The 24,701-nt window shown below is 45.9% G+C and overlaps 1 protein-coding gene across 1 annotated transcript in view; it reads right to left on the reverse strand.

Annotated features, from left to right (window-relative positions):
- Positions 1-21,312, reverse strand: part of ANKH (ANKH inorganic pyrophosphate transport regulator) — a 162,178-nt gene extending 140,866 nt beyond the window's left edge. The window contains exon 1 of the mRNA XM_065905535.1: positions 20,829-21,312. Coding sequence (XP_065761607.1) covers positions 20,829-20,924 — 96 coding nt within the window. The 5' untranslated portion in view covers positions 20,925-21,312. The remainder of the gene's footprint in view (positions 1-20,828) is intronic.
- Positions 21,313-24,701: the final 3,389 nt, after the last annotated feature.

Consider the following 24,701-nt stretch of genomic DNA (forward strand, 5'->3'; position numbering starts at 1 on the left):
TACAACATTAAATAGAGATAGCGCTTATAAACTGTGATTACTAAACTTTATTTGTACAGAAATTTTGGCAGGTTATTAGGCTAAATGTTGGGAAAGATTGAAGGCGGGAGGAGAAGGGGATGACAGAGGATGAGATGGTTGGATGGCATCACCGACTCAATGGACATGAGTGTGGGTAAACTCTGGGAGTTGGTGATGGACAGGGAGGCCTGGCGTGCTGCAGTCCACGGGGTCACAAAGAGTCAGACACGACTGAGCAACTGAGCTGAACTGAAGGCTAAATGTTGGACAGATAGAGGTAGGGAAAGCGAGCTTAATAGCAACAGTGTTGGGTAGTTATCTGTCACTGTCACTCCAGTGTTATTCCGTTCCAATCCCATGCTATAACATGTAATATTGCCACTGCTATGACATACAATATGGCATATTCAGAGCGTTTTGGTTTGGCCACAGCCCTCTCTGATGACCCAAAAAGTGAAGAATGCTCTTTCTTAGGAGACAATAGCTAATATTATAATGCTGTTCTTCACATTAGATCTGGATCTTCTCAGTCTAATTCTTGCCATGGTTGTGCAGGGTGATTCCTCTGCCCTGGATGAAGATAGCTGTCAATCAAACAAGATCCTCGTGCACTGAGATACTGGTCTAATGTGCATCGCTAACGAGGAGCTGGTCTTTGCGAACTCTCAGGGTTGAGGGCTGGATTGGTCAGGGGTCTCCTGGGCACCCTCCCCCACCTCCCTGGGACGATGCACCTTGTACGGTTAAGACCATCTCCGCATCAGGCTGGCGCTCCAGTGGTCACAAATCACCCCCTTTCCCCTCGGGCTGAAATCACCTTCCCGATAAGGCATCATTCTGTATGTTTTATTTCACCAGAGAAGGATTTCTCACCCAAACACAAGAGTAACTGTTTTTCAAGGTATTCAATCTTCCAGGTGTCTACTTAAGACCAGTTGACAAGCCCAAATATCAAGTCTGTGCTGCTAGTAATCCCCTCCAGATTCATCACTGTTTCAGCTGCTTCCTGGCTGGGAGAGGAGGGAGGCCACCCTGGTTGAACACTGAGACGCCAGCCCCATCAACCCTGAGCAAATCGCAGGTGTCACATGGCGTATGTTGTCAGGAAGGGGGTTCACTGCACCCAGTTACCTCACTCGTGCCTTCTGAGGCTCCTGAAAGCTGTAGGAAGGGGAGCCCGGAGCTCCCCTTCCTCACAGTAGGTAGGTGGCATCAGTTGCCCTCAGGGGTTCGTGGGGGGATGGGGAGACAGACATGTAACCATGGAGATGCCGTGGACGGTGGAGACGGACCAGGTGCAGAGGGCAACAGAGCCTGGAGGCCCCGGGAAGGGTAGAACGAAGGCTGCTCGCTTCTGGAGCCAGCTGCCGGGAAAAGGCAAGAAACTCAGCTGGGCAGAAACCTGGGGAGACTAATCTGAAATTAATGAATGCTTGGAAGGAAAAAAAAAAAGCTTAAAAAAAGAGAGAGAGACATGATTTATGAAAAGGTGCCGAAAGCAAGGAAACTGCAGTCTTCGAGAAGGTACAGCCAATGGGAGCCCAGGAAGCCCACATGGAGCGGGTTTTTTTTTCTTTTCACTTGATTAGATTTGAAGACAGCGGTACTCTGCCGCATAGATAAGGGGAAGGACCAGGAGGCACTCACGTTCAGAGGAGAGAGGGAGGGGCAGGAGGAGACTGTCTGCGGTTTGGGGAAGGCAGAGCTGCAGGCAGGGATGCTGAAGGACAGAGCAGTGAATAAACAAGAGGACAGGCTTCCAGGAGGACAGGGTGGAGCCAGCAAGTGGCTCTGAACGGCTAAGTCTGGGCTGTGACCCCACTTCAGGGCTGGAGGGGAAGCACGCATCCTCGTTCTGAGGATAGAGCAGACCCTCGAACAGGAGGAAGAAGAGGAGGCTTAGTCCAGCGAGACGCACAGGGAAGGAAGGCGGTCCTCCAGCTGTGATCTGCTGACCCGAGCATAGATCCCCGGCTCCCAAGAGCTCCCTACAGCTCATGCCGATTTCTGTAACGCCAAGACTGGACTCCGTACTCCTCCATGCTCAAGGGGACCCCTGTGAAGAAGCACCATCCAGGGCACAGAAGGAAGATGAGGCTCGCCTCAGAGAGGGGAGGGGGTGGTGAGGGTGGGGACCACTGGGTTCTCACGTCCAGGTTCATCTTTCACAGCCATCCCCTGCTGATGGCTTCAGATTCTCCCCAGAAGGGTCACCCAACATGCCTGGGGGCTGTGCCACAACTACTGCATTCAGTGAGAATATATTTTATAAACTGTGAAGTGCTCTCCAAATGTGAAGTGTGCCCCAGGGAAGGGAAAGGGCAATGTTCATTTTGTTGCATGAAAATTGAGACACCCCCCCCCCAAGGTTTGGGGGAGAATGGATACAGGTATATGTATGGCTGAGTCCCTTCACTGTTCGCCTGGAACTACCTTAACATTGTTAACTGGCTACACCCCCATACAAAACGTTTTGGTGTTAAAAAAAAGAGAGAGCTGATCATGTGATTTTTATCCTTCCTTTTGTTGCTGTCGTGCACCACACTGGTTGATATGCAAGTGTTAAATCACCCTCATAATCCTGGAATAAATCCAACTGGATCATGAAAGAAAAAAACAACAACAAAGAGAAAAACCGAGTCCCCCTCAATCTGAGTTCCCTTGCCGAGTTGATGATTAATCTCTCTATCCAAAACTTTATTCCCCTCCTTGTCCCCTCCAACCTTAATCCTGGGTAACTGAACACTCATTGACCATAATCAGAAGACTAAAATTGCTGCTGTTAATGCCGTTACTGTACTATAATCGCTATTGTAGATATAATCATTAACACAGGGACTCAGGTGGCTTCTCCCGAGCAAGATAAGCTAACAGACCCCCAAGCCATGGAACACCTGGCCAGAGAAGGCAAGGGGGCGGGGAACACCCTGAACCCATACGGCTAGAATCAAGTGATGGCAGGAGATGTCGCGAGATGATGATTAACCCCAGCTTCTCGATTCTTCCTCTTTAAAAACAGCCCCAGCCGAAAGACCAAGTGGCTGCGGAGCTGAGGCTGTCTCCCGCTCCCTTGCCTGACGCCCTGCAACAAACCCTAACTTTGCTGCAAACGCCTGCTCTCAGAGTTTGGCTTTCTGTGCTGCAGGCACACCAGTCCCTGCTCATTTACAGCATCCTGAGAAAAGACTGACCATTTCTGCTGAACTTAAAAAAAAAAACAAACCTGGGTTAAACATTCGTTTTACACCTCCCTTTTAATTTAAGGTATTTATAACAACCCTGGCTGACTCTTAGAAAAAGAAACAAACAAATGTATTTGGACATATATATATATATATATCCATATATGGATATATATATATATATACACACACACACATACAGGGCTTCCCTCATGGCTTAGACAGTAAAGAATCTGTCTGCAATGCGCAGGAGACCTGGGTTCGATTCCTGGGTGGGGAAGATCCGCTGGAAAAGGGAATGGCAACCCACTCCAGTATTCTTGCCTGGAGAATTCCACAGACAGAGGAGCCTGGTGGGCTACAGTCCAGGGGCGCGCAGAGTCAGGCACAACTGAGCAACTAACACATACATATACACATATACACACACGGGCTTCCCTTGTAGCTCAGTTGCTAAAGAATCCACCTGCAATGCAGGAGACCCAGGTTTGATTCCTGGGTCAGGAAGATCCCCTGGAGAAGGAAATGGATATCCACTCCAGTATTCTTGCCTGGAGAATCCCATGGACAGAGGACCCTGGTAGGCTCCCAGTCCATGGAGTTGCAAGAGTTGGACACAACTAAACCACCACACACACACACACACACACACATTAGAGATATTCCTTTTACAATATGGATATGGTCCAATTACAGAAAATATTTTCACTTCCCCCAAGTCTCATCTCAGTTCTCAGCTTCCCAGTAGCTTATTGGTGTCTTACTATTAAATGCTTCATTTTGACTATGTTTCAAGAAGATATCAATTGCAATGAAGGCACAGGTAAGCCTACATCAATAAATATCAGTAGTTGTTTTAAAATGTTATTCTCACTAGAAAACAGTGATAACACACTTAAAATTAGAATTTGAATGCCACTTACAGACTAACTGCAGAAAAGGAACATGATATAGAAGTGGCAAGGCCCTTGAAAATCAGCTAGGCACCTAAGACATGTTCAGTCTCTTGGTTGTTTCCCACTCTTTTACGACTGCATGGACTAGAGCCCAACGGGCTCCTTTGTCCATTGGATTATCCTGGTAAGAATACTGGAGTGGTTAGGTCACAATAAATTAGAGAGCAGGGAGGATGAATTCTGAAGTCCAGGGAGCTACTGATTGTGACCAGCAGAGCAATTATTTCTCTAGCCATAAAGAAATCAGAGTTATTTTCCACATGAAAACATTTAAAATTGCCTTCCCCGTCCCACTAGCAGGGGAGGCTCAGCTCTGCAGACTTTAGATGCCTCCAGGTTACAGGTAGTGGTTTTCCATGGAAGTGCATGAAGGCACGTGACCTTCCTCTTATCTCCATCCCCACCCCAGCTGCCCTGAGTCCCCAATGCCAGCAGGAAGCAGGGGTCCCACAGCAGTCTACAGGGGCGTCCAGCCTCATACTCTCCGTTTCTCCCACAGTTCATCCAGGGGAATCTGCCCAGTCCCTCCTGTTAATTCCACTCCAGGAAATCTGTTTCACATCTCTCTTCCAAGTCTTGTCAAGTCATCCTCCAAGGACTGTCGGACACTCCCGTTTATGAGTTCTCAAATGACCACGATTACAGCTAATGAGGTACGCGGATGGAAAAGACATTCTGATTTTAAATTCATCCAGTCTCGAAGGCCTGGGGACCCATCTCTTCCCCTCCCAACTGCCAGCACCTTCCCTACGTTTTACGAAGCCAACTGTTTGTAAAGTTAATTAAGATAAATAATATTTTTCAGCATCACTGCTTTCCCCAAAGACTACTATTCTAACAGCATGATTTTCTACTACTTTTTGGTGCAAATAGATAATATTTTAATAACATTAGGGGTTATGTAACTTTGGTCGACTGGCCTGGAAATCTTCCCACAATTTATCATATTATTTTTAGAGTAAAATGTATTCTCAATAAGGTTTATGAATTACAACCAGGCTGTAAGCTGCAGACAATACCAAATACAAACACACAAACAAATATAAAACCATAAAAAGAACCCCTCTAAGGTTGGTCCCCTCTCTGCCGTTTACCCAGTAAACATTTAATATACAGAGAGATGGAGCGAAATTATGGAGCCTCATCAAATTTAATTCCAGATGGCACCTCTCTGCTGTCACCAGGCGCCGAGTCTAACTGTAATAGTATCCTGAGCACAGCACGATGATGAAGCAGATAAACATGCTCCCCCCAAAGTCCTAGATGTAGTCCAACGCCAAATATTCAGAAGTGGTTTTGAATTTTCCAATCATTGTTTCCTTTAAGGCAAATGGCTGAGAAATGACTGTATTACAATAAAGTTTTTTTACATTGTGAAGGAAAAAAATGAATACTCAGAGTATGTGCATTTAGGTAAAAATGCAAAAAGCTCCCATTTAAGGATAACATAATGGAGTTGCCCCTTTGAGAGGAAGGGCAGGAGAGAGAGAGACAAATAGCAGCAATGTGATCCGGATACTATTAATCACTGTTCTCACCGTTATGCATAACTTGTCTTCTCTCTCAGGCAAGCAAGTTTGAAACGTCACTAAATCCAGTCATCAATGAACTAACACGACTGAGATGGAACTCACTCTCTTCATTCCAAACCAGCTCTTTTAAAGTTGGGTAACATCACCATCGGCTTCACCTTCTCCTAGCCCACCCGATCGGTGGCCAAGGCCGTTTGACTCTAGACATCATGTCTCTTGTAGCCCTCCCTCCCTGCCCCGGCCCTACTGAGGTCATCCGCCTCTGTCTGTCTGTCTGGTGGTGGCCACTAGAGCATCTCGATTGGTTTCCCCGTCTCTGTGCTCACCTCCATCTCATTCATTAGCCACACTGGAACCAAAGCCACCTTTCAAACAGGCAAATCCAAGCAAACCACACCCCCACTGAGAACCCTTCAAAATTCCCCACTGCCCTAACCATCAAGGCAGAACTTCTTACCCTGACTGAGTGGGTCCTCCCCCGTTTGGGTTCTGCTCACCTGGCCACCCGCCCTCCTGCCTGCTCCTGGCTTGTCCCGTGTCCCAGTCATATCAAGCATCTGCCATTTTTCACCTGGAATTCTCTTGCTTTCCAGAAGCAAGATCTCTAGGTCTCTGGTCTCAGCTTGACCTGACACTTACGATCCTGGGGTAAACACCCTATTCTTCTTCTATCTCAGACTTGATCACATTCTTTGATAGGTGCCTGCTTGTCTGTTTGCCTTTCTGGATTAATTACTGCACCTGCAAGGGCTGAGTCAGTCTTTTTCCTATTTCATCTTTAGTGACTAGCACCGGACCTGCCACATCGCAGGTGTTCAAGAAACACCTGTTGAAGGAACACATTCATGAAGACACCCTTGCCCACTGTGTCCCATATTATCCATTAATAGTGAAATGATGCTCCATTTAATAGTGAACACACTCCAAAATTATGTACTAAGCACCTAAGGAAGAGGGTGACAACCTTCATCTCATTAAGCAGCCCCCATATTTGGCTTCAAACATCTTGGTGTGTTACTGCCAGAAAGTGAAAGTTGCTCAGTCGTGTTTGACTCTTTGATTCTCCAGGCCAGAATACTGGAGTGGGTAGTCGTTTCCTTCTCCAGGGGAGCTTCCTGACTCAGGAATCAAACCAGGGTCTCCTGCATTGCAGCTGGATTCTTTACCATCTGAGCCACCAGGGAAGCCTTTTGAAAAAGGCTTGGTCCTGTTTGTATGTCTAGATTAGAGAAGCAGTCAGTGATCCCTGTAACCACCCTCCCCCAAATCTGTGCCAAACAGTCACCTATGATTAAGAGCAAATGGAAATTTAACCTATCATTTCAAAAAGCACATTACCTAAGTCTTAGTAACTCAACTAAAACAAACAAAAAAAAAAGTATTACTGAGTAGATGCAGCCGTAAACATCTTTTCCCCAAAGTGGGGGAACCCAGCAGAAATATTGCTGACACACATGTTGTAAAAGCCAAGTATTTCCAGCATCTGTCCTCTAGCATACTTCTGCGTGCCCCTAACTGGCCCTAGTTTAACAAGTCCCCTTAAGGCAAGGCACAGATTCAATACAAGGGGAGAAAGGTCAGCTCTAGTCAAGGATGGGTGAAAATAAACAGGCGTAGCGGCAGCCTGCCTGGCATAAAGCCCTAGCATATTGCTTTACATATTTTTCAAAGCTCTTCATATTTTTCAAAGCTCTTCTGTGTCCAGTGTCTGGGTGGTCTACACTTTCAAAAGAAGGGATGGAAACCCTCTACACCCATTTAACAACTGGGAAAACTGAAGGCCCCAGAAGTCAAGGCCTTTGCTCAAGGTCACAGAGCTGCGGGCGGGGTGCACAGACGAAGGAGGTCATGTGCAGGAGGCCTGGCAGAAGTGGAAGTTCTTTCTCTCAGCCATGCTGAGGTGAGCTTGCAGCGCTGCTGGAAACTACAGAGGAGAAACCACAGGAATCCAGTGCATCTCTCAATCAGCCTGAACCATCTCCCTCGGTCCACGCGGCCCCTTTTCTCCAAAGTGGGCTCTAAATAGCAAGGTGATTGGGTTAAAGGAAGAAGTCACAGCCAAGGAGAGTAGAAAAGAGAGGAGGACCTTTTATCTTCCCTTTCCCCTAAATATCACTAGCTTCACCCTTCCTTAGAACACAGGCAACTCCAAACATTCTCCTCTGAGACTCCAGGCTTGAGCCACCGGTCAGAGGAGCCTGGCGGCTCTGCAGAGGCTCAATGACCCGGCACAGCTATTCAATCTGTTCATCCTTAAAGTGGGGGTGGGGACACCCCCACAGTACACACCAGGTGTCTCAGGCAGGACCTGACACCTTGGAAGATGGGTTACTTTTCCTTCCCCCTCCCATGAATTCACACAATAAGTTTGGGAGGCACACTTCTTGAGCATCACTGGATTCATTAAAAAAAAAAAAAAAAAAGCCCTTTTCTCTGCCTTGAAACCTGCAGGGACAGGTATCTTCCCAGATATACAAGAGTCAAACCAACTCCCTCCCTCTTCCTTCCCGGGCTCATGTCCAGCCCCAAGCGGGCGCGTGGTTGGACTTTCCCGGTGGCTCAGACAGTAAAGAATCTGCCTGACATGTGGGATACCCAGGTTCGATCCCAGGGTCGGGAAGATTCTGTAGAGAAAGAAACGGCAACCCGCTCCAGTCTTCCTGCCTGGAGAATTCCATGGAGAGACGAGCCTGGTGGGCCACAGTCCCTGGGGTGGCAAAGAGTTGGACACGACTAAGCAACTAGCTCTTCCACTTTGGGCAGTGAACGTATTGATACGTGCTTCCGGGAAAGAATGTATGGCCTGCAAGAATTTAAAAGTATTACATGATGAAACACTGCATTGATCTCTTGGCATTTAAAACATGCTTTTCATACAAGAAGTCACTTGGAGGAGTTCAGTACCACGTGGCTTTGAGAGAACTAGAACACCGATTCTAGTATTGAGGGTGGGAATGCCCGCTCAGGCTGGGTCCGCATCCAGTGGACGACTGCAGGAGAAACTGGGTCAACTGGGACAGCCGTGTGGGGTCACACACAGGGGAAGCCTTGAAAAGGGGCGCCAGCCCACAGGCATTTCTAGTGTTAATCCAAAGAGATAATCAGAAACACAGATTCCTGAGCAAACACGTTTCAGGGCACTGTTCGTAACAGAATGGAACAGAAATCCAGCTGCAGAGGGTCAGTTAATTTGGGAATGGTGTATCCTTGTGAAAGAATGCCATTTGAGATGAATACTGAAAAATCAAGGGAAACTTGCCTCTGAGGTAAAATGGAAAAAGGCTGCAATTTTGTTTTAGAATATACAGATAGAAAAGAAATGAGAAGGGCAAGCAGTAAAATAATAAACAGCACGAGCTCTAGGTGCTGGGGGGAGATGCGTCCAGAGACTATGTTATATATTTTTATTTTCTTCTCTATGAAGAAAAGTGAAAGTGTTAGTTGCCTAGTCATGTCTGAGTCTTTGCGACCCCATGGACTGTAGACTGCCGGGCTCCTCTGTCCATGGGATTCTCCAGGCAAGAACACTGGAGTGGGTTGCCATTCCCTTCTCCAGGGGATCTTCCCCACCCAGGGATTGAACCCGGGTTTCCTGCACTGTAGGCAGATTCTTTACCTTCTGAGCTATCAGAGAAGCCCTTTCTTTTCTATACTTTTATTTTCCTTCTTTATACAATGACTATAACTAGAATAAAATTAATAAACTTTTTTTTTTTAAAGAAAGGCCCTCTTCAAAAGCCATTGGCTTTCCAAGCAGCTTATGCAGTTCATGAAAATTTTAAAATTTTGATAAAATATACATAACATAAAATTTATTATGTTCACCATTTGAAGTAGCATTCCCCAACTTCTCTGGCACCAGGGCCTGGTTTTGTGGAAGACAAGTTTTTCCACAGACGGGCTGGGGGGGGGATGGTTTGGGAATGATTCAAGTGCATTATATTTATTGTCACTTTATTTCTATTATTCTTACATCAGCTCCACCTCAGATCATCAGGCACTAAGATCTCAAAGGCTGAGGATCCCTGATTTAGAAGTGTACAGTTCAGTGGAATTACGTACATTCACAGTATTGTGTAACCATCACCACCATCCATCTTCAGCTTTGTCTCCAAACTGAAACTCTGTACGCATTACACAATAGCTCGAATTCCTCCCTCCCTTAAACCCTAGTAACTGCTATTCCACCCTCTGCCTCTATGATATAAGACTATTTAAGGTACTGCATACATGTGGAGGCATCCACATACACAGAACCATGTCCTTTTGTGTCTGGCTTATTTCACATAGCATCAAAGTTTATCCATGCTGTTGCATACCTCGTGATTTCATTTCTGTTTTAGGACTGGAAAGAGTCCATTGTATGTACGTACCACCCTTCATTTTATGATGCCAGCTTTCTAAGCAGACTTTAATTTTGAAGCATATCTGAAAATCAAAATGATCATATAACTGACGGGTGTACACTCATTGAAGAATTAAAAGCACCAAACCGTACCAAATAAGGAGAAAAGTTATTTCACACGGAAAGTCAAATTGTCCACCTGCCTTACACCCACTAGAATCCACAAGATTGAGCCCTTTTGTGCAGCAGGAAAGAGAAACAGGGCTACAGTCTGTAATAACAATGAGCAGTATCAAACTCAGTTATCTGGGACCGAAGGCACGCGTGTCGCTTTGTCCGAGCAATTAAAAAGGCTCCCACAGCACTTGGAACAGCAGCTGCCCCTGGGAGAGGGGGCACCAGAAACCTTCCGGGCTGACGGAAACGCTCCGTATCTTGACTGGTGTGTGTGCATTTAGTTGCCTAGTTGTGCACAACTCTGTGCGACCCTTTAGACTGAAGCCCAACAGGCTCCCCTGTCCGTGGGATTTTTCAGGCAAGAATACTGGAGCGGGTTGCCATATTCTTTTCCGGGGCATCTTCCTGAGCCAGGGATCGAACTCACCTCTCCTGGGTCTCCTGCATTGCAGGCGGACTCTTCACCCACTGAGCCATCAGGGTGTGGGTTGTATACGGGTATACATTTGTCATCGCTCAAGACTCATGGACTGTTCACGTAAGATCTGTACATTTCACTGCATATAAATGGAAAAAGGAAAGAAACACAGCCTCCTCCCCTGCAAGAGGACATATGAAGCCTGAAAGCAATTAATCATGAATTTTAGGAAAACAAAAATGGTTCTGCATCTCAGCCACCAATCGCTCGGGGCCCTACAGTGGATCTTTGGAACTAAGTCCAGGCTCCTAAAACACTGGCTCATCCAGGGAAGCCTGGTAAACACTTGGGCCAAACTGCCAACAGCACCAGGGAACCTCCCTGGGTTTGGTAAGCAGCCGGAGAGGTGTGAGGTGCAGGTGGTGTTGACACGCAAAGATGTGAGGCTCAGTGTGGGAGGCCGGGAGGTCCACCCTGACCTCACGTGGGACTCCAGGTGATGCAACCCTACAAAGGAAACGGGAGGGGGTGGAACCATAACCATCCCAAGAAAAAACAAGCTCCCTGGGAGAGCTGCAGGGAAACAGAGCTGAATGTGAGTCTAAAGCAGAGCAGAGACCTCTGACTCCCTGTTTTGGATCAAGCAGGTGGCAAGGGGTCTTTTCAGTTGCTTCTGCATTGGACTTGGCTAGGATCCTGAAGAGGTAGCAGCTACCACTCTCTTATGAAGCATGGTTATTTGTTACCTTCCTCTGGACTGTCTGTCATTATAAAATGTCAAGTTTAGGCCACACGTCGTGGGAGGCAGCTGTGTCCCAGCCACGGTGAATTTCCTGCCAAACCATTTAAAGCACTCAGATGACTTTCTTTCTCCTTTTTTGTAATCTGCTATTTTAGATTCTCCACATCACCATTCCCCTGTATTAAAATGCATGGCCCGGTGGCAAGCAGATCTTGGGGTTGTTCATGGAGCAGCGGTCAACAGTATACATACTTCTTATCACCCTAAAGACACCTCTGAGAACACTAAACAGCCACACCTATGCCAATTGGCAAATGAAAAAAAATGACTCAGAAACTTCCCTAGATTTAATGGTATATTTCTTAAAAAATAATAATAATAAAAAAAAAGACAAAAAGCTGAGCAGGGATGCTGACAAGCTTATTGATGTGGGTTCATTATTATTTGGCTTCCCCTGGGAAGCTCAGTGGTAAAGAATCTACCTGCAATACAGAAGCTGCAAAAGGCATGGGTTCAATCCCTGGGTCAGGAAGATTCCCTGGAGGAGGGAATGGCTACCCACTCCAGTATTCTTGCCTGGAGAATCCCATGGACAGAGGAGCCTGGTGGGCTACATTCCTTAGGGTTGCAAAGAGTTGGACACGATCGAAGCGACTTAGCACACACGCATTATTCTTTAGTTAAGAAAATCAGGAGTGACCGGCTCTCATCATGTAAATGCTTATGCTGGACCACAATCCTGAAAGTTCCCCCACCCAAACCAACCCTTCCTGGGTGCCTCGCAAGGTAAGTTACCTTTACTTCTCACATCCCGGGAAGATCACGGCCACAGAGACAACGCCTGTCCCTCTCATCTTGGCTCAGTTAGTTCCTTTAATCTGCTGGTACACATTCTGCGTTCCAGCCATTTAGTTCCAGTTGGACGCCCTGAGGAGTCTCAGCCTCACCTTTCTAAGTCATCCTTGAAAGTTCTCAGCCAGAGTCCTACTTTTGCTGTTCACTTCCTCCCAGCCTGGAGTCAGAGGTCCCCAGGGCCAGCCGCAGTCCCCATCCATGAGGGATGAAAACGGCTGCCGTCCACCCAGCCCCTCATCCACCCCCAGCTTGGGGATAGAGATGTGGACTCACTTCGGTAAGAGGGCTGCACGTTCATACTGACAAACCCACCTACAGGAAGACAGCCTTGCAACAGCGCCGGGCGTCATTCTCACGGAAAGCCTTGCCAATCTTGTGATATGAAAACCCCATGAAAAATGTAAAAGCCGGCTAGACCCTGTGAGCTGTAACTGAGACCAAGAGATACTCCCCCAGTAGAAACGAAGCTGGCCCATCTGCCCTGGGGACCACATGGCATTTCCTGGACCAGATGTACACGCTCATTATCTAGTGGAATAAATACCACCTTTGCCCTGACAAATAAGTAAGTTATTTCCCTTCCCAAGATGGACTTGGAAAACATTTTTGGCATGGAGAAGCAACTATATAGAACCAGAAAGTTGTGAGGCAGAAATCGTCAGCTGACTTGAGATAACTGCAGTCTTGGTCATTATAAGCGCATTTGCTCTCAGCATTGTGAATGGTACTTGGTTGTTGGCATTGCAGCTGAATGACCCCCAAACCATAGAAACAGCAAAAATAAAACAGAGGGACTTGCCAGAGGGTCCAGGGGTTAAACTCCAATCTTCCAGTGAAAGGGGCATAGGTTTGATCCCTGGTTAGGGAACTAAGGGGGTTTTTCAGGTGGTGCGAGTTGTAAAGAACCCACGTGCCAATGCAGAAGACACATGAGATGTGGGTTTGATTGATCCCCGGGTCAGGAAGATCCCTTGGAGCATGCAACCCACTCCACTATTTTTGTCTGGAAAATTCCATGGACAGAGGAGCTTGGCGGGCTATAGACCATGGGGTTGCAAAGAGTTGGACATGACTGACTGACACATGCATGCAGGAACTAACATCCCAAACGCCACAAGGCATGACCAAAAATATCTATTAAAAAACAAAACAAAACCAGGAACAAAACCTGGGGTTTATACGGCTTGATGTGAAGTCCACCAATTTCCCTGTCCTGTGACTTCTGTTCTTCTCTCTATGGTGGTTTAGTCGCTAAGTCGTGTCCAACTCTTGTGACCCATGGACTGTATGTAGCCTGCCAGGCTCCTCTGTCCACGGGATTCTCACCTCTATAGACAGGTGGTACCCACCTTGGGGACAGGAGGGTTTGGAGAGAAGGAGGCAGGGGAGACAAGCCGTGAGAACTACCTCTTTACGGCTTACTATTTCATCGCCAAGACCACACACTCACTGTGGGCTGCTTTGAGTGCTGAATACCTTGCTTCACCTTATCACAAACTGCAGTGTGCAATGAGGCTTCATGCTCTGTGATGCTCTGACTGCAGAAGTGTTTCCGGTATGTTTTCTCAACTAGGACCTGATTTGGGAGCAGGGGCTGTGCCAAATGCTTCTCTTATTCAAATGTCACCTACCTGACACTGACTCTAGAATCTCTCTAGAAGAGAAACAAAATTAGGCCAGGAGAGGAGGGCTAGTGTCACAAAGTATATATGCTTTTTTTCCCCCAAGGGAGGCCTCCAAAATTATATATTCTTCATTTTTTTCATGGACTTCTAATGGATTTGAGTTTCTAGGGTCCAGAGCAGATCCAAAGCAGAAAATGAAAAAGCAAGTATTCAACATGTATTTGCTATTTTCATTCATTATTATCTTATTAGTTTTATTTTATCTGGCCAAACAGATAAATTATTATTTATATTTTATTTATAAATAAAATAATATTATTTTATTTAAACTGGCCAAACTCTTTGTGAAGTATTTTGAATATCACCTGTCAGTGGATATCTTGTCAGCTGATTGCCTTGCACGACATTCACAAGTCACCAGCAAGACGTTCTTTGTGATTTGCATTTAGTATTTATTTAATATGGTAGGAAAATGTGCAATATAGCTTTCCAGCAGTAACAATCTCATGCTACAGAAAGAAAACCAGTGATCTGCATTTTAAGGGATAAGCTTTGATTATCATGAAAATGCACTCACAGAGAGGTAGCTCATATCCAGAAAATGCAGCATTATGGCAACACTGCATCAACTAACAAAGTTACAGGTGCTAAAAAAATGACCGAGTTGATTTTTTAAAATGTAGACATGACCCAAGTCACTCTGGTATAAGTTTAACAAGTGTATTTATTCTGACTTACACAGGACATTTAAGGAATGACTTTCCACATATGACCTCTCGCCTCTCATCCCAACATAACCTACCCCATTGCCCCAGATCAGACAAGGGAGAGCGAAAAGACACGGAAACCAATTACTGGCCACAAATATAAAACTGGGCTTGTCACATCAAAAAAGTGAAATGGTACCATAAATGGTATTATTTGGTATACTTTTAAAACTGCTTTTAAAGAATTTGATGTATTACTAGAAAAAGATTTAGATACTGTCTTGACGCATGAAGTATTAGATTACCTTCTGCAGGAAGAAGTGTTCTGACAAAGGAGTAGTTAGGTTGCTCATCAAACCACCCCAATAAATAAATGAGTAAAGAAACGAACCACAAGATTATATCTTTGAGGTCCTAGAAATAATCCACTTACCTAACTGCAATGAAAGAGAGGTACTTTAAATGCAAATACATCAGTACCTCCAAAGAAAACTGGGAAAACACAGTGGAGAAGTAACTGTCAATTGAACTAAGGAGGGCCACAGTGTCCTTGACTAAATACAGACTGCCAGTGACCTCATTTTCTATGTATGGATGAGAAACTGAAACAGGCATCAAATTATGCCAGGCATAAGGCCCAAGGCAATCAGAGAAAACACATTATCTACCTATTACACAAAGATGTCCACTAAGTTTACACTGGAAAAAACAAACAAAAAAACCTCAGCATTTAAATAGGAGAATATACAGCAAGGGAAATTATGCATGTTCATACAATCACAAATTATGCTGCTATTTAAAACCACAGTTAAATACTTTAAGTGGTATGGGGAAAATACCTGTGTGTTCTGTGAAACATATATACATATATATGTATATATATATCTCCTTAATAATGTAAAAAAAAAAAAGAGGCAGGAGATATCTAAAATATTAAAGGGGTTTTTCTTCACAGTAGCTTTAGAGGTAATTTACATTTCCCCCAATTTTTTTTAACATGTAACCAAACTTTGGGGGCTTCCCAGGTGGCACAGTGGTGAAGAATCCACCTACCAATGCAGGAAATGCAAGAGATTGGGTCAATCCTTGGGTCAGGAAGATCACCTGGAGAAAGAAATGGCAACCCACTCCGGTATTCTTCCCTGGAAAATCCCATGGACAGAGGAGCCTGGTGGGCTAGAGTCCATGGGTTCGCAAAGAGTGGAACACGGCTGAGCCCACAAGCAAACCGAACATTAAATGGCATATGTTACTTTAATAATTCGAAAACAGAAATGTTGTTTTGAGATTAGTCCATGAGGACAGCACAGATGAAGGTGGAAAAAAGTCTCTCACCTACGGTTACTTAGAAACTCATTCTGGGATCACCTTTTCTGTCTGTCGGTACTTTGGAAAGTGAAACATGCAATGGCCACTTCTGTTATTACTGAGGGCAAAGCTCTCCCCGGGGATGTCTCTTCCATCACTTGTGGGTAGCACCATGTACAACATTCACTTAAAAAACATCCCCATACCTCCTGGAGACCTTTTTAAAATTGGGGTGGGCTGGAGTTCATTTCTCTACTAGTAGACAACGGGAATATTTATTAAGCTACTTTTCTGGGGCTTCTCTCTCTCTCTCTTTTTTTCCATTTTGTGATGTTAGTAATTTGAAACCCTCTTATACCATGGAAACCTAACTAAAGGTTTCACAAGTAAGAAAGGGGGCTGGGTGAAACATTCCTGTCACACATCTTACTCTAGTAATTAACAATTCATATGCAAAACTCTTCGCTCACAGATAACTTGGGTCTTTCATGTATCATATTGGTCCCAACCAAATTGATTGATTCACTCAGGGTTATCTGAAATAACTTGCAATAACAAGCAATCACTTGGGTGTCAAACTGCCTGGCACTGAGCAGAACACATTTCTTCCTCAGTGAGACCATCTTCATCTTTTTTCTCTTTCAAGTCTCCACAGCAAAGCCGTCCTTAACATTTTCAGTGTCATGGCATATGTGTGTGCTAAGTCACTTCAGTCGTGTCTTTGCGACCTCATGAACGGTAGCCCTCCAGGCTCTTCTGTCCATGGGATTCTCCAGGCAAGAATACAGGAGGGGGGTACTCTCCTCCAGCGGATCTTCCCCACCCAGGAATCAAACCCGTGTCTCTTAGGGTTCCAGCATTAGCAGGAGGGTTCTTTACCAATAGCGCCACCTTTAAGTGTCAATAGATACCTTAAAAAATAAGTGACTGATTTAGCCTACTTAATCTGGTGAACTTGGCTTTTAAGGAATTCAAGGACTTTGTATCAAGTTTGATTTTAAACAGAAATCACAGCCCTCTGAATACAGTGACATCAAATGGACATTTGCAGACACTTCTGAAGAAATACATGGTTCAAAACTTATCTCTGCATCTTCCTTCTTTCCTGAGCAATCTGTATCGCTTGAATGATAAAGACTAAGTGATTTCTGCACAATTTGGGGCAATATCAGTTGTGTCTTACCTTTTCCCCTCACTTTTAACCAAAGGCTATGCTGATCTTGTAATAGTAAGATACAGAGTTGATTTAATTAATGATCTAGATAATTGAGCCTTTCTTATATGACCCTGTTGGTCACAATCTCCTTTTCCTGAAAGACTTTGTTATGACCATCCTACATCTGTTGAGTCTTTTAAAATTCAAAATACGACAGCTAAGATTACATCTAAACCAAGTCTGGGACTTAGAAAAGCCAGAACTTGCTTCTAAATCTCTAAGAAAACTCCTGGGGTGGCTCTCAGTGCATAAGCAGAGGCCAGAATGGCTCAGGGCCAGGGAGATATGGTTTGAACCCTGACTCTGCCCCGCACTGCCTGTGTGAACTTATGCCTTAACATGCCTAGGCCTCTGATTCTTTTCTCATATATAACGTGTGCTGAGATGTTACAAATACAAATGAAGTGCTCGATGAATGGAAGCAATGAATCCTTTTGAGTCTCAATCTGTAAAAATAGAGGCAAAATGATAATTTCACATATAGTACAATTTTCAGTGTTCAACACACCTAAAGGGTTCTACAAACATTACTTTAGTTTCTGCAATAAAGGGTGTGTTATCTTTCTTTCTTTCTTCTTCTTCCTTTTGGCTCACTGCATGGCATGTGGGATCTTAGTTCCCTGACCAGGGGTCAAACCTTTGTCCCCTGCATTGGAATCTCAGAGTCTTAACCACTGGACCATCAGGGAAGTCCATTTTTTTCTATGATGCCTATGCTTAATATTAAGAAGCAGGTCATTCTATTCCATATAGCCTTTTTTTTTTCAGTGTAAAATTCAACACGTGCCCCATCCTCCAAATTACTGCCACCATCAAAACCAAAAAGTGTGATGCAAGATTTTGTTAGAATAAATATTCCATAATATTTGGGTTTCTTCCTTGGTTGACCTTAACAGTACAGGAAAAGATATACAAAACAGATAATGTCCACGGAAAACCATCAGGAGGCCCTGGATGGACTGTCACAGGCTTTTTCACAGCGCTTCCCCCCCAACACTAACAGCTCTGAGATGACTCTAATAACTTCACACGGTCACATGGGCAGCTTATTCAAATTTCAGTGGAATCTTGCATATATCTGGATTTTCATTTTAAAAGTTCTGTCCACATTTTCTAAAGAAACCACAAATGGAGATGTTTATGAATAGAAAAACCTTCACCTAAGAAACATTTAAAATCATTTCAGTATCCTTTTGCTCTTAAGACTTAAAAGCTAATGAGATGCTTTATTTCTGAATTTTGGGTTTCTTCATCCTCTCAAAAGCTTGTGTACCAGGGGCTGTTTCGATCTCTGGACACCCATGTCACCTGCCTACTTGAGGAATAGTAAATTACTGAAATGTGAATCACTGTTCACCCAGGGCAAGGTGTAACACACCTGCCTGCTTGGAAAGAAGGTAGAAACCTACATGTGTCCATCCGTCTAGAGAACTAGATAAACCTCCATGTCAAGAGCTGCATGCTTTCAGAAGTCTAAAGTAGACCCATATTTGCATATAAAGAGATCATTTTTCCTCCTCTTTATTGTGCCTCAAAGCAGTTGGGCTAAAATGTTCTTTTGTTCAGGACCCACCTAAGACACAGTCACTCTTTAGCTCACACTGATAATCTTCCCCTTCAGTTTTACAATAAGAAAAAGTCAGTTTTGTTCTTTGCACACTGCCCTATTTTGTCAAATTATCATCTGATGCCAGAAGGCAAAGCAAGGTTTTGGAAACATATCAATTTCTTCCCTCCATCTCTCTACTCTCAACTCTGATAAACTATCTCCACCACCAGGCAGCCTGTAACCTCATAAATACACTGGCACTTAAGGGATAAGGGCTTCAAAAAAAAAAAAAAAAAAAAAAACTTGTTGATAAAACTTGCTTCTGTAAAACAAGATGACTCTTTTAGCACTTTGCTTATGTCACCTACAACAGGAGTTTAGCGTCTCAAGGATGAGTTTCAATTCTTTCATGTCTAGCCTCCCTTTTATGACCTCAGGGAGGCGCCTTTCTTTACACTAAAGTAAAATTCTTAATTATATCACCTTGCATTAAATCAAGGCAAATGTGAGGCAACACTGTGGTATGTTTCAGGCCGTTTAATTATGGCAAAGAATACTCATTTCTCCCAGTTATCCCTATAACACACACACACACACACACACACACACACACACACACACACACACACACACACACACACACTACAGTTCAGGAGGAAGGGATCAGTTGAGCAACCTCAGAGCCTTTAGGGCAGCTCCAAGAAGATAAGAAAATAGTAAAAGGTTAAGGTGAACACATAGAACTTAAGTCGTGTAAAATGTGCAATGTGATAAACTCAGGCCTAAAAAACCTTTCCAAAGATTAGAGGAAATGCCCAAAGTCACCAGTTAATTATGCAAGAAGGGGAGGGGGGAAGGTGGAGCCTTTGGGGGACCCTGGGGAGGTGCTGGCAGAGCAAAGTGGCAACAGAAAAGACATAATATTTCATCAAAAGAACTAAGCTGGTTTCCTAGCTAGACAGAGGTCTCCAGAGGCTTTGCTACGTTGTGAACACTTGTCCGCAATAAAATTCCAAGTAAAAAAGTAGCTTTTAAGGTGGGCTAAGCATAAGGTAGCTAAACAGTTTCATCAGTCAAAAGTTCTGAGCACAGAGAGACAAAGGAAGCAGATACTCACCAAAAGGAGGAGTCAAATGTATCCCCTTTTGAAAAACTATTTTAGTTTTTTTTTTTTTTAACTAAAGGTGCATCTACATAGATGGTTTTTCTATACAAACATCCTTTCGAGTCTGTTGCTTTAAAGGAAAAGAAATACGGCAGGACAATGGCAGGGGCTGCTCCATCACTCCCTGGGGCCTTTCGGACACCTGCCCATCAAGGTGACAGATGCTGGCCCTCCCCTCAACACTCTTTCCCAGCCTTAAAGATGCAACCGCATCCCGCAAGAGGCCTGCGAAAACGGTCCCCACCGGCCGAGTGGGAAGGGCCAAGCACCAAAGCCCCGCTGCTGGAGTCTGCAGCGCTCGATTTGCAATGACGCCACATGGAGAGAAATGGGGGGAAACAGGAAAAAGAAACAAGGATGAGAAGGCAACAAACAAAAATGTGCGCCCCTTCTTTGGTGATCCAAGACGGAAAAAAAAAAAAAAAAAAGAAAGAAAGAAACCCCAAACTAGAGATGGCCAATGGTTAGCTGATCAGAACACATTTGGGACAGCTCTAATCCATACACAAGCTTTAAAAAAAAAAAAAAAAGTATTAGTACCTGGGAAATCAACTTGAACACAGTCTAATGCAAAATTCCCCCCATCATCACCATCACCACAAACTCGGGTAAATAAAATCGCCGGCACTCAAGCTATTAGAAACATTTTACTCACAAACCAGAGGTTTACATAATCACAAATTACATAATACTCCTTCCGTGCACGAAAAACCTTTCTATAGGTGAAGTTCCAAGCCCTCCGGGCTTTTCATGTTTTCCAACGAGAGCTGGAAAAGTCTGCTGAATAATCGGGGGGAGGAGGGAGGGGGAATGGAATGCCGGAAAGTCATCTTTGACAAGCTGTCAACCCCACCAAATGTTCTAGGATTTTAAAAAGAGCCTCGCGGAGCAGGTGACTCGCCTCTGTCCCCATCCACCAAATGCCCGGGCATCTGAGGCCAAGGCAGAGAGGGCGCAAGGAGCTGGGCGCGGGGTGCAGAGTGCGGGGCGCCGCTGCCCAGTGCGGGGTGAGGGGGTGGCCGGGGCTTACCTGCTCCCCGAAGTCGATGGCTATGTTGGTGATACCCAGGGGCACCAGGAACCGGATCAGGGGCCAGTAGTGCGTGAGCGCCGGGAATTTCACCATAGTCCCCGCCGTGGGCTGACCCCACACACATCTGCCGCCGCGAGGGGACTGTGCCGGGAGGCGCGGGCCGGGCGGGGGCGCGGGAGGACGCGGAGGCCGGGTCCGGAGGGGCCTCGGGGCGGCGGCGGTGGCGGCGGCTCCTCCTCGCGGCTGCGGCGCCCTCTCTCCAAGCGCGGCTGCTCTAGCAGGAGATCCTCAAGCTCAAGTCCATCCCTGCTGCCCTCCCACACAACAAAGATCTGCCGGGAAAAAAAAGAGGAGGGACAGCGGCGGCGGCGGCGGCGGCGGCGGCGGCGGCGGCGGCGGCGGGAGGCTCTGCTGACAGCGGCTCCATTATAAGCGCTCTGCGCCCGGAAATAAATAACCGCGCGCACGAGGCGCTGCCGCCGCCGCCGCCGCCGCCGCCGCGCGGAGGAAATCAGGGGCGGGTGCGGAGGCGCGGACACGGCCGGCGGCCCCGGGGGCGGGGGCCGGGCGGCGAACTGGGGAAGGGGCCGGGCCGGGCCGGGCCGGGCCGGGGCGGGCGGGCGGCGCCCTCCTTCCCGGCGCCGCCGTCTGCGCGCCGCTCGGCCGCGGGGGGCGCTGCGCACGCACGGGCCGCGCGGTGCCCTGGACGCGCCGTGGGGGCGGCGGCGCGGGGCTGCGGGGAAAGCGGGCTGGAGGGGGCCCGGCGCCAGAGCGCGGCCTGCACACGAGGGCGCCGCCGGGGGGCCGCCTGAGGAGGAGAGCGCACCCAGCGATCGGGAGGCCCCGGGGCCGCCCCGGCTCCCTGGCCGAGCCCTGACTCCCGAGACCCGCGGGGCCAGAGAGGGGGCTGGGGTCCCCGCGCTGTCCCGGGAAGAGCTGGGACGTGTGGGAGACGGGCGGCTGGAGCGCGGGTGCTTGGGAAGGGATGGGGCGCGCAGGGGCCGGGAAGGAGCGGGTTTGGGAGGACCCCCCCGCAACCTCCCATAGCGGGCGCCGCTCCAGCCCCATCCCCGGGTGGCCGCCTAGAGCGGGGCGGGGACCTGCTTGGGGCCCACCTGGACAGCTGGGGGCCCGGGAGAGATGGAGGCTTCGCTCTGGGCGGGCGGGAGACACCCAGAAAACAAGCATCTCTCTCTCAGGGTGTCCAGGGGCGACGGGGACCTGCATCCAGGGGCGGGGACGGGAAGGGGGTGGAATGCGCGCAGGGATGCGGGCCTCGTGCCCAAAGGCGCCCAGACTGGGCGCGCCGGCGTTTGGGGGGCCCAGACCGGCCCCCAGGCGACTTTGCCAACTGTGAGCTGAGGTTCCTCTGCAGACGTCACGATTGTAAACAACAAAGCAAAACTCGAAAAGTCTGTCTCTTTTTAGTATAGAAGGAGAAAGAAAGAAAAATCTGTTTTATGACACTTGTCCCAGTGGTTTCAGGGTAAATAAGAGCTGTGCTGAATGTTTTACCTAAAAATTCAGAACTGTGAGCCAGGCAGCAGAAGCCAGCATCCAGCATGGCTATGTGCACTGGTGCGCTGCGACCCGAGGGCCCAGGCCCGCAACGTGAGGCATCTCATGAAGGGAGAGGGTGCGTGGAAATCACTGTACCTTAAAGGATACAGAAGGCCTCGTGTGCACGTCTACGTTCATAGGCGTGTAACCTGTGTGCTCGCAAACGCCCTGCACTTGGAGCTGTGCCCTGTAAATGCTCTGCCTCCGGAAATTCATAATTTTTGAATGAGGGGTTGGTATGTCTGCATGTATTTTAGCCTGTCTTTCTCGTATTATTTTGCACTCCTTCCCCCATCTCTTAAAGTTTACTTAGCATAGTAAATAAATTAATTATTAGAAGTAATAAAGTAATTGTACACCCAGGCACAAGCCTGTTACCTCCCATTTAGGGTTGTTAAGCTTGCGTTGGTAGTAAGCTTGCGACCTCCACCTCCTGGGTTCAGGTATTTCACAATTATTTGAAAGTATTAGATGTTTTCCTTACTTCCATGAAATATTTCCATTTTCTATTTTTTTTTTTTAAATTTTAAAAGACCTTTTAAAATTCCAGACAGAACAAGGCCTTGAGAAATAGGAAGCTCATTTACCTTGCAGCTCTGATGTAACATCATATTACATGCCCTATAATTAAAATTAAAATTCTGGTAATTATTTGTTGTGTTATATATGTCAAATAGTATTATTTAAGAGATTTCCCAGCAAAACAGGAAGTTCTTGTGTATAGGACTCTTCAATAGGAAGTTCCTCAAAGGTATGTTTTACTATCGTTGGCTCTTGTTTTAAGTGGACCAAGAGAGCCTATTATTTAAAGGATATTCAGGGAAGGAGTTTTTCCTAAAGCAAATATTACCTCATGGTTTATCCATTCTGTCGACTAGCAATTTTACTTAAAGCAGTCTAATTACACCGACCTTTGTCTAGCATGCGGGGTTGATAAGGTTCTCGATCGATCCTCAGCAAGTTTAGTTTGCCTTGGTTGGTCCCTGGACAAGGACCAACCACACGGCTGTTGCTGCTGCAAACACATAGCTTTTGTCTTAGGAAGGAACAGTGAAAAAGTTCCAGTGAATCAGTGAGAGGTCATCATCCTTGTTGAGTATTCTAAGTGTGCTTTTTGTTTTTTAAGTAAATGATTTAATTGTGTCATCTGGCTTTGCATTTCAATCACACTATGACAACATGAAACTGAATGGAACAGTTAATTACTTTTTTTTTTCCTGTCAAAGATTCAAAATCAGATTTCATAGGGAGTTTTTGGCCTTTCTCTCACTGTCTTCCCCTTTTTAACCTAGCAGTTGTTTGAAAGCATAACTCCAGAATACTGGTGATAGTAATGAATAGGAAGTTTTTCTAAACTACCCAGAAGCCAAGAAGAGATCACAAAATCATTTAAGTTAGATTCAGAGTATTACCTTTCAGAAGGTACAGCTTTACTGTCAATGTACAAAGTTTTTAGTTTAGAGTTGATTGCTTTTGACTAATGATCATTACCAGATGCTAACAGGTGACTTATTGGAAAAGACCCTGATGCTGGAAAAGATTGAAGGCAGAAGAAGAGGGAGACAGAGGTTGAGATGGTTGGATAGCATCACCGATTCAATGGACATGAACTTTCACAAACTCCAGGAGACGGTGAGGGACAGGGAAGCCTGGCATGCTGCCGTCCATGGGGTCGAGAAGAGTCAGATGCGACTTGATGACTAAAGAACAACACAAACATCATTACAGGATCTACAGACCTATATTCAACAGTGTAAGAAAAAATTGTGTACCTACCAGAAACAGTGCTAGAAAAAAATATGTTCAACTATTAACAGTGGTTAGTTATAGCTACATAGTGTTATTTCCTTTTATACTTTTCAGTATTAAACACAATGGGCATATATAAGTTCATAAAAAGAAAATGAGTTCTAAAAAATATTTATGAAACTTCCTTAGAAGTACAAGTTAGCATTGATTTCAAAGCATGGAAAAATTTACTCTTCCCAAAACAATTTCATAAAAGGCCAGCAATATACTATGATTTTAATGCCTTAAGTTATTAATACCCAGTTTTGAAGACTCTAATGCAAAAAGAGAAACTAAAAGTTACATACATGTCTGGTTTACTTTTTTTCTGCTTTTGAACATAAATGAATATGCTCAAATTACCCTCACAGATGGGCTTCCCAGGTAGTGCTAGGGGTAAAGAACCTGTCTGCAATGCGGAAGACTCAAGAGACACTAAGTTCAATCCCTAGGTCAGGAAGATCCCCTGGAGGAGGGAATGCCTACCTACTCCAGTATTCTCGCCTGGAAAATCCCATGGAC

This window comes from Muntiacus reevesi, chromosome 14 (genome assembly GCF_963930625.1).
Source record: "Muntiacus reevesi chromosome 14, mMunRee1.1, whole genome shotgun sequence".
Classification (NCBI taxonomy): Eukaryota; Metazoa; Chordata; class Mammalia; order Artiodactyla; family Cervidae; genus Muntiacus; species Muntiacus reevesi.